We start from the raw sequence: 9,935 nt of genomic DNA, 5'->3' as shown, positions 1-9,935 counted from the left end.
TTGGCCAGATTTCAACTATCTGATGGATCTAAGAAGAGTTGCCGATTTTCACTTTGTTCAGGACTTTCTCTTTGGAAGGAGGCGAGTGATGGCTTCCGAGTTCCTTCTATGTCAGACTGGAAACTGGGAGCCATAATGATTACTTTTAAATAAGAACACATCTGTGTTTCAGGGGTGCCTGGGTGGCTCGGTTGGTTAAACGTCTGACTTTTGATTTCGACTCAGGTCATGATCTCGTGGTTTGTGAGTCTGAGCCCTGCATTGAGCTCTGTGCTGACAGCCTGGAGCCTGCTTAGGATTCTCTGTCTCCCTCTCTCTCTGCCCCTCCCCAACTTGTGCTCTTCCCCCAGCCCTCCCCCACCCACCCCACCCCCCCGGCTAAAAAAGAACACATTTGTGCTTTAAAACCTGGTTACTTGAAAATTATAAGCCAACAACACAACTGATGCAAAGATCTATCACTGTACACGGTCAATAAGTCAGAAAACCCACCACAAGTTACACTGATTATGATGAGCACATTTGGGGGGCCATCAGACACATCCCTTATAAGAAAAGTACTGACAATAATTTATAATTTAGCTGAAAGAATGCCAATCAAAAACCAAAACCAACCCAAGATGGTCCTAGTAATTTATCAGTAACAGCATTCTTCCTGGAAGCAATGCAAATTTCACATTTCCAATAGAATACTGAGAGTCTTCAGGAAACTTTAGTAATATATTAATTTTAGTTTAAAAAATTCAGGGTCTTGTAAATAACTCACTTAATAGAATATTAGAAAGTAAACCACCATTTTTTTTATTTATATATGAAATTTATTGTCAAATTGGTTTCCATACAACACCCAGTGCTCATCCCAAAAGGTGCCCTCCTCAATACCCATCACCCACCCTCTCCTCCCTCCCACCCCCCATCAACCCTCAGTTTGCTCTCAGTTCTCAACAGTCTCTTATGCTTTGGCTCTCTCCCACTCTAACCTCTTTTTTTTTTTTTTCCTTCCCCTCCCCCATGGGTTCCTGTTAAGTTTCTCAGGATCCACATAAGAGTGAAACCATATGGTATCTGTCTTAGAAAGTAAACCACCATAAAAACTTCAGGTAGACCCTGGTCCTCTACTGTGAGCTGAGAACTGTTCTTGGGGGATCATGAATGGAACCAGCGATGAGCAAATATTCTGGTCACAGGATCTCTTTTTTCGTTTCTTTTAATTGAGGCAAATGAAATTCACATAATCATAAAAAGTGTACACTTTTTCAGTGGCACTTAGCATATTCACAGATTGTTGAGTAAAACATTAGATAATCACTCTCCCCAGCCACAGTTAACTACTAACTTACTTTTTATCTCCCTGGATCTGCCTACTTGGTCTGGATATATTATATAAAAGGAATCATACAACATGTGACCTTTTGTATCAGGCTTCTTTCACTTAACATAATGTTTCTTTTTTTGTTGTTAAAGTTTATTTTATTTATTTTGAGAGACAAAGAGACAGCGTGAGCGAGGGAGGGGCCGAGAGAGAGGGAGGGAGAGAGAGAATCGCAAGTAGGCTCCACACTGTCAGAGCAAAGCCCAATGCAGGACTTGATCCCACGAACCATGAGATCATGACCTGAGCCGAAATCAAGAGTCGGACGCTCAGCTGACTCAGCCACCTAGGCGCCCCTTATCATAATGTTTCTGAAGTTCACCCACACTGTACCATGTATCAATACTTTATTCTTTTTTATGGCTGAGTAACGTTGCAGTGTATGGATAGACCACGGTTTGCTTATCCATTTATTATTCATGGGCACTTGGGTTGTTTCCACCTCTTGGCTATTTGGTTATCATGCTGTTATAAATAGTCATGTACAAATTTCTGTGTGGACATAGGTTTTCATCTCTTGTGGGTATCCGCCCAGGAGTGGAATTGCCGGGTCATGTGGTAGCCGTATGTTAAAAGTTTTGAACTACCTAACTAATTTGGAAGTAAATTTTAAAAAATAAAAAATAAAATAAAATAAAAAGTTTTGAGGAACTACCAATCTGCTTTCCACAGTGGCTGCACCATTTTACATTTCTGCCAGCCAAGTATGAGGATTCCTACTTCTCCACATCCTTGTCGACATTTGTTATTCTTTTTGCTTAAAGTCATCTTAGTGGGCATGACGTGGTATCTCAGTGTGATTTTGATTTGCATTAATGGAATGACCAATGATGATGCACTTACTAACTATTTGTCAGGACCTTTGTACGTTATTAAAAAACATTGAGGCCCAAAGAGCTTTAATCCATGTCATTATAGCTAGTGATACCATATTTAGACACTAAAACAATTAAATTTAAAAAATATTATTTATTAGTTCTCTTATAAACAATAGTAATAAGTTCATTATATGTAAACATCAGAGCAACGACATCATCACGTATCATGTAGTTTCTGGAAAACTCCACCATACACTTATAAGAGAATGAGCATGAAAAAGGTAAATCACATGTTAATTATTATAAAAAAAAAATTGATCTCCTAGATCTCCCTCCCCAAAATGAGTAATGATAATTCAATTTTACTCAAGATAAATAACACTAAAAAAAGTTTTGTTTTTTTCTGGCCTGGGATTTCTCTCAACTCAGAAAACATGTACTTTGGGGAAGGGAGGATGTGGACACTGAAATCGGGATCGTTTTTGTTAGTCATAGAAAGGGCAGAAAATGGTTCTGTAATCTGGCTGTGGGTTTGCTGATGCCTGCCCACATCTTGAAATAACACTTTTTTGGCCTTTCGGAAATAAAACTGGATGCTTTTTTAACCTTTCATTAATCTCCTTGATCATGTGATTTTTGAGAGTGGGTGGGCATGGAGATTTATAACCTGGTGGTTCTCAAAGTGAGGTCCCCAGACCAGCAGCAGCACCTGGAACTTGTCAGAAGAGGACATCTTCGGGCCCCACCCCAGACCCGCTCCTCAGAAACCCGAGATGGGCCTTCTGTGGTCCAACAGGGCCTCCAGGTGGTTCTGATTTGCTAACCAATTTGCTAACAGTTTGAGGACAACTGGGGTGACCTTTCCCACATTACACTCTGTCAGCATGATCTCCCTCCCTGCTTTGCACTTCCTTCTTCTTTCCTTCCGCCCATAAACATTGGATGTTTTAATCCCTTATCAGTGTTTTTATTGACACTGACTTGGAAATGTAGACATTCACACATTATGCATCTGTCTCTAAACATCACGTTCATGCAGACCAAATTCAGAGAATCATTTATAACAATCCCACAGAAACTAAATCTTAAAGGGGCGTGTTAGTAATATTCAGGTAGAGCTTTGTCATGGATACAGTTCATCACCTGGGACTTAGATTACCCTTCTTTTCCAGCACACCTCCAGTAAAATCCTTTTAAATACAGAAGCTCCGTGATCCCAAGGGCTCGGTTGCCCTCTGTTGGTGTTACCCAAAGATTACTATGCCATGGCTTCTGTTTAGAAATTCACAATTGAAGAAGGTCCAGTGGAAGGAGGCTAGCTTAGAGAACAGAGCTAAGGACAAAAAGATTCAGAGTGACCGGTTCAGAGTTCTTGGAAGGTGTTCATTATGGAATGTGGCCAGGAGAATGGGCTAATCACCCAGAAGCTGGGACAGGGATCTGCATCAATCAATGGAGAGTCCAATTACATGGGGTAAGGAGTGTGTGTGTGTGTGTGTGTGTGTGTGTGTGTGTGTGTGTGCGCGCGCGCGTGTGTGTATGTGTGCGTGTGTGTATGTGTGCGTGTGTGTGTGTGTGTGCGTGTGTGTGTGCGCGCGCGCGTGTATGTGTGTGCACGTGTGTGTGTATGTGTGTGCGTGCGTGTGTGTGTATGTGTGCGTGCGTGTGTGTGTGCGCGCGCGTGTGTGTGTGTGTGTGTGTGTGTGTGTGTGTCTATTTATATTCTATGCTACGGTTTTCCTTGGGATTTCTAAACTGGGAAGTATGGATGAAATGAACATGAAGCTACTTTTCTTTAACCTGTATATGGTATGGAGAGAGTCCCCTGGTGCTCAAGCTTCAATGAACATGTAGACATGAAAATAAGACCTAGAGTTCTGGTTGTCCCTCCCTGTTCCTCCAATGACCTTAGAATTGCTGCCCAGAAGCAGGTCGAGTTCACTCATTGGCGCTAGAGAGCTGGCTTTGTAATGAGGTTGCAGGCACCTGGGGCTCTGGCATGTGGCTTCCGAGTTTTCCAAAGCCCAGGAGATCTCACAGGAGATGCGTCTTGGGTGAGTGTTCAACTTCTTTGATTTTGCTTGTGCTCCACGAGTTCTGTGAGGTGTTCTTGGCTTCTTAGCACTCCTGGTTTTCTAGATTGTTCTTCTACTCTTCCTCCTGTGGCGATATAGCTATGTCACAGTCATAGGTGTAATACTGCACCAAGAAAAATGTGATCCCCACCCTAAGCCGACAAGGATAAGCCCCCGTTGACCTGCTAACTTAAAGTTCCACCCCCAGATCCTGTTACCTTCCCACATTTCAGATCCTGAAATCCGACCTCAAGGCCTCTCCATGCCTCTGGAAGCCCAGACCGGCTGCCCCATGGTCCTTACAGCATGGTAGTTCCATCATTGTTCGGTGAGCAGATCTGAGAAACAGCCCAGGGGAACCCTTCCATTCCCTTGTCAGCCAGAGCTGGGCAGTTACAGGTGCTGAGGCTGAGTGGGTCTCAGGGAATGGACTCCAGGATGGGGTCTGCTTTGCTGCTGACCCCCAAGGGGTGTCCTGCTCTTTGTATTTCGTCCTGGTGTATAGTGGCTAAGGGTCCCATTGTCACACTCAAAAACCTGGGGTCATCCCTGGGCCATCTGGCTTCCTTAACCCTCATTTCCAGCCACCTGAAAAATCCTGATAATTTGACCCCCTTATATATTTCTTGATTCTTTTCCTCCTTTTTAACAGGTGCCCACTGACCTAGCTCATGTTCACATTGTCTCTCGTGTGGATTTATCCCATCATAACATAATCAAGCTGCCACCATGATTACTTGGTCCCTTAAATCTAGCCTGTAGACAGACTGTGTGGCGATATAGCTATGTCACAGTCATAGGTGTTGTAGACAGACTGTTCAAAGGGCCAGTGCTACCATTTGCCCCATAGGTAAAGCTGCTGTGGCTCTCTGTTGGCCCCAGGATAGGGTCCGAGCCCCTCAGTCTGACCTGATCTTCCACGACGTGGTCACTGTCCATCTGTAACAGCACCACACGCCTCGCATCCTGGTGTTCAGAACTGCTCGACTTCTCCTGGACGTCGTCATGCCGTTTCACCTCGCCTTACCTGTCCCCACGCTCCCCCTGCCTGGTATCCATCTCCTGCCTTTCTTCATCTGGCCATAAGCACCATCAACTCTAAAAACCTTGCTGGCACCCCCATGTAGGGTTAAGTGTCCTTTCTCTTTGTTCCTATAACATCCACTCTTGGGCTTTAAGAAAATGTATTTGAGGGGCGCCTGGGTGGCTCAGTCTGTTGAGCATCTGACTTCGGCTCAGTTCATGATCTCACAGTCCGTGAGTTCGAAGCCCCGAGTCAGGCTCTGTGCTGACAACTCAGAGCCTGGAGCATGCTTCAGATTCTGTGTTTCCCTCTCTCTCTCTGCCCCTACCGCACTCACACACTCTCTCTCTCTCTGTCAAAAATAAATAAACATTAAAAAATTAAAAAAAAAAAAGAAATTGTATTTGAAATCTGTATTTTCCCCCCTCTTCTCCTCTACTAGTCTGTAAGCTCCTTAGAGTGGGGGCCATTTGTATTCACCTTTGGGCCCCGAGGAAGTGCTTGGCACAGAGTGGATATTCTTGTAATAGTTGTTTGTTTGTTTGTTTTTTCTAATTGAGATAGGATTGACATGTAACATTGTGTAAGTTTAGAGTGTACAACATGTTTGTATATTTTAATATGTCGTATTTATATATTGCAACATGATTACCACCATAGTTAGCAGACGCCTCCATCATGGCACATAATTATCATTCCTTTTCTGCAGTGAGAACATCTAAGATCTAGTCTCTTAGCAGCTTTGAAGTCTATAACACAGTATTGTTGACTGTAATCTCTATGCTGTGCGCTTGATCCCCAGAACTTACTCATCTTCTAATTGCAAGTTTATGCCCTTTCACCAATATCTATATACAAGATATTCTATAATTATTTTTTGAACTATATGGAGGACAGTAGGTGCAGAAAAGGGATAATAATAGTAACTAACAGTGCTAAGTGAGTCTCATGAATTGAAAACTCCTAGTTTCTATGTTTTGCATCTGTGTTATCCAATAGAGTAGCCACAGTAAGCACTATTAAACACTTGCCATGTGGCTAGTGTAACTGATGAACTGAATTTTAATTATATTTAATCTATTTGAGTCTAAACTTAAATATCCACGTATGGCTGGTGGCTACTGTATAGGACGGTACAGTCCTAGACTTTCACCAGCCCTTACTTAGTCCACAGGAACATCTGACTAGTTCCTACCTCGCTCACAGCTCCCATGGAGCAAGGATGTGGGCATGGGGTGCTGGTGAATGATTAACAGCCAGCTCTCTGGAAAAGTTGGCCTATTTCCATGGTGTAAATAGTCCCACCACGCCCTGTTTCGAGCTACCAACGCGACATAACTGAATACGGGGTTGGGAAGAGAGGTGCGGTAACACACCATCTTGTTGCATAATTCCTCTATACAGACACGATAGGTGTAAATAACTCTGAGAACAAACCAACTCGTAGAATAATTAGAAAGTGGTTAATTTAGAGTACTTATTAACTTCGTTTTTAATATAACTTATTCAGTTATGTCTATGTACTTACTTTTTTATAATGGCTCTGTTTAAAGACAGTTCACAGAATTCCTGAAAATGTAGCTTCTGGCTGTCAGGAGCCAGTGTAAACCAGATCTTATCACTGGCTCCTAGTAATTAATCCAAAAAAGTGAAAATAGTCAAATGTAGGATTTCTTGTGGCCACAAGAGGGCACCATCAGATGAAATTGGAGTCTAGGAGGGATTTTTTTTTTTTTTTTTTTTTTTTTTTGCACTAGCTCTCTGGCAGAAGGCTCAGTTTGAGGAATGAGTTTGAGTCTCCTGGAAGACTAATTCTGGGAGAGCTTGTGGAAATTCATATGGATTCAGGCTGTTCGTTATTTTACAACGTAAATGCCAAACCTTTACCATTCCCAAATAGCGTCATCACTTTGTGTCTGAAGGCTTTTAATACCTAAGCTCCTAAATGAAAAGTTCCTTGCTGGGTTTTAAGTCTTGTCAGCAAGGGGAGGCAAGGATCTACCACGTGTCGAGTTCCTACAGTGTACTGGGTACTTGACATGCTTCATGCCACACGATCCTAAAAGAACGCCTTAGGAATCAGCTAACACCATAGAGAAGCTGGTCGACAGCCAGGTATATGAGCAATTCCCAATATAATAACCCGAGGGGGCTTGCCCTCTGCATCCCAGTAATTTGCACTTTTTTAATTCACACGAGGACAATCGGGAGTATATTGTGGGCCTGATGACCAATATGACAGCAAACGAAATCTGCTGGCCTTTCTCTGCCTGGGCCTCTATGGGATCTAAGAGCTCTGGGTTTTGGGGGGGTGAATCTGTGTCTTCTCAGGGTCTTGCTGGGGAATTTATATCAAGGTTGGTTAGAGTGCACCCTTGGGGGGTGGTGCTTAAGGGATGCCCTAAATAGTCAGGAGAGTAACATAGTAGGTCTAACACTCCACTGTCGAAAGCGAGGGAGACACGAGCCTTTTTGTTTGTGTGTGGAATGAATTCACTCTCTTGATGCTTGGTAGTGTCTGTCTATGCAGTGGTTCTCCAAGTTTGGTGCCTGGAAGAGAAGCGTCAATCTTGCCTGGGAATTTTTTTAGAAATGTCACTTTTCAGGCCCCACTTCAGACCTGCTGAATCAGAAACTCTGGGGGGCGGGGCCTGCTAGCCCATGTTTTAATAAGCCCTCCGGGAGATTCTTGTTTTTTTCTAATTTTTTTTTTTTATGTTTACTTATTTTTGAGAGACAGAGCGTGAGTGGGGGGGGGGCAGAGAGAGGGGGACACAGGATCCGAAGCAGGTTCCAGGCTCCGAGCTGTCAGCACAGAGACCGACACGGGGCTCACGAACTGTGAGATAGAGACCTGATCTGAAGTCGGACCCCTAACCGACTGAGCCACCCAGGTGCCCCACCCTCCAGGAGATTCTGATTAACAAGTCCACTCAAGTTTGAGAACCACTGGCCTAGCACAGAGTTGTCAAAACTGGATCAGGGGTGCCGGGGTGGCTCAGCTCGTTAAGCGTCGGTATCTTGATTTCGGCTCAGGTCATGCATGACCCCAAGGTTGTGGGATCGAGCCCTGCATCAGACTTTGCACTGACAGTGTGGAGCCTGCTGGAGATTCTCTCTCTCCCTTTGCCCCTTCCCAGCTTGTGCGCTCTCTCTCTCTCTCTCTCTCTCTCTCTCTCTCTCAAAATAAATAAATAAACATTAAAAGAACTGGATGCATATGTATTCATTGGATCTGAGGAGCTTTAAAACAGAAGCAGTATCTCAGGCAAATCTACAGAGCTGAAAAGTAGGTTTGTGGTTTCCAGGGCACCGGGGAAATGGGGAATTGTGCGGTACAGGGTTTCTCTTTGGGGTGACGGAAATGTCTAATGTGTAATGAGATAGTGGTATATACACAGCATTGCTAAAAACCGCTGAATTGTGCACTTTAAAATGGTTACAATGATGTGTTTTATCTCAACTGGAAAAAAAAAAAAAAAAAGAAAAGTACTAATATCTTGGCCCCCCTCTTAGAGCTTCCGGGTGTAGACCAAGCATTGGTGTCTAAAAAACATCTCTCCTGGTTGTTCTAACCTGCAGCCACGGTTGAAAATTAAGGCCACACATGGTGGCATCCCAGTGGAGGGGGCTGTGGTGTGAGCATCTGCCCCAGGCAGAGGGGGCGCGCAGAGAGGAGAGCTCAGGTGGATGTGCCCACTGGTCTCCTTGTAGCCCAGTGATGGGGGCAGAAGTGTCTGGGGCTCTACGCTCAGGTTGCGGTTTTGGCCTTTGCCGCGCAACCCTGCTCGTGTTCCCTGATGGGTTGGCCTGTAGCTCTTTGGAAGGTTCTGAGGGGTGGGTAGTAGGAACATTCATTAGAGAAGCGGGAAGCCCGGCACACGGTAGGCGCTCAGCCCGTGCCAGCGCCCTTTCCTTTCCCGTGTCCTCGCTTTCGTTCTTGGAGATCGAGTCTGTGGGGATGTGTGCTGGCCGGGTCTCTCTCTACTGCCCCCTCCCCCGGCTGCTGCTGGCTAGTAGGAGAATGGGGTGGGCTGGGGGGCGAGGGGATCTCTGCCCACGCACGCTGCCCACACCGGCTTCACCCGCTAGCCGGGACAGGGGCTTCGTGACAGTGCGGGACTCACCATCTCCGCTGCCAGGTGAGCCCGCTCAGAAGGACGATACTGATCAGCAGGAGGACGCAGCCGGCCACTGTCAACAGAGAAGCAGTTCAGCAAAGGCGCTGGGCGAGGGCGCAGAGCATTCTGAGGCGCCCCCCCCCCCCCGCCCCCCGCAAGTGAGCAAGGGTTTCCCGAGGAGGAGAGCCTTCCCCGGTCAGAATGCAGCTCCCTCGGGACCTGGGATCCTGGGAGGCTCAGGGACTGGGACCGGGGCAGTGGGGAGCTGGGAAAGGGCATGGAGGCTTGCTTCCAGGGGCTTGGTTCTTTCTGGGGGGAGTGAAGGGACAGGCACTCTCTTCAGAAAGCTTCAGAGGCCTCAGTTAAGGAGGCCACGAGTGAGGGCTGCCATGGGTGAAAGAAACGTCAAAATACAAGGATAAATGATAAACACCTAAGCATCTCTTGAAAGTATTCATATTTCCCAAATGCTTTCCTTCCTTCCTTCCTTCCTTCCTTCCTTCCTTCCTTCCTTCCTTCCTTCCT

At 45.4% G+C, this 9,935-nt stretch overlaps 1 protein-coding gene across 3 annotated transcripts in view; it reads right to left on the bottom strand.

Moving 5' to 3' along the window:
• Positions 1–3,878: 3,878 nt before the first annotated feature.
• The window catches only part of IL2RA (interleukin 2 receptor subunit alpha), a 55,000-nt gene continuing 48,943 nt past the window's right edge, over positions 3,879–9,935 (bottom strand). For all 3 annotated transcript variants that reach the window (XM_040451521.1, XM_040451523.1, XM_040451522.1), the window contains 2 exons: positions 9,417–9,483; positions 3,879–4,350 (listed from right to left, as the gene is read on the bottom strand). In XM_040451521.1, the coding sequence (XP_040307455.1) occupies positions 4,326–4,350; positions 9,417–9,483 (92 nt within the window). In that variant the 3' untranslated portion in view covers positions 3,879–4,325. The remainder of the gene's footprint in view (positions 4,351–9,416; positions 9,484–9,935) is intronic.

The sequence above is a fragment of the Herpailurus yagouaroundi genome, unplaced genomic scaffold, assembly GCF_014898765.1.
Source record: "Herpailurus yagouaroundi ecotype Mexico unplaced genomic scaffold, PumYag 203, whole genome shotgun sequence".
Taxonomy (NCBI): Eukaryota; Metazoa; Chordata; class Mammalia; order Carnivora; family Felidae; genus Herpailurus; species Herpailurus yagouaroundi.
This window is presented reverse-complemented; position numbering and strand designations above follow the sequence as displayed.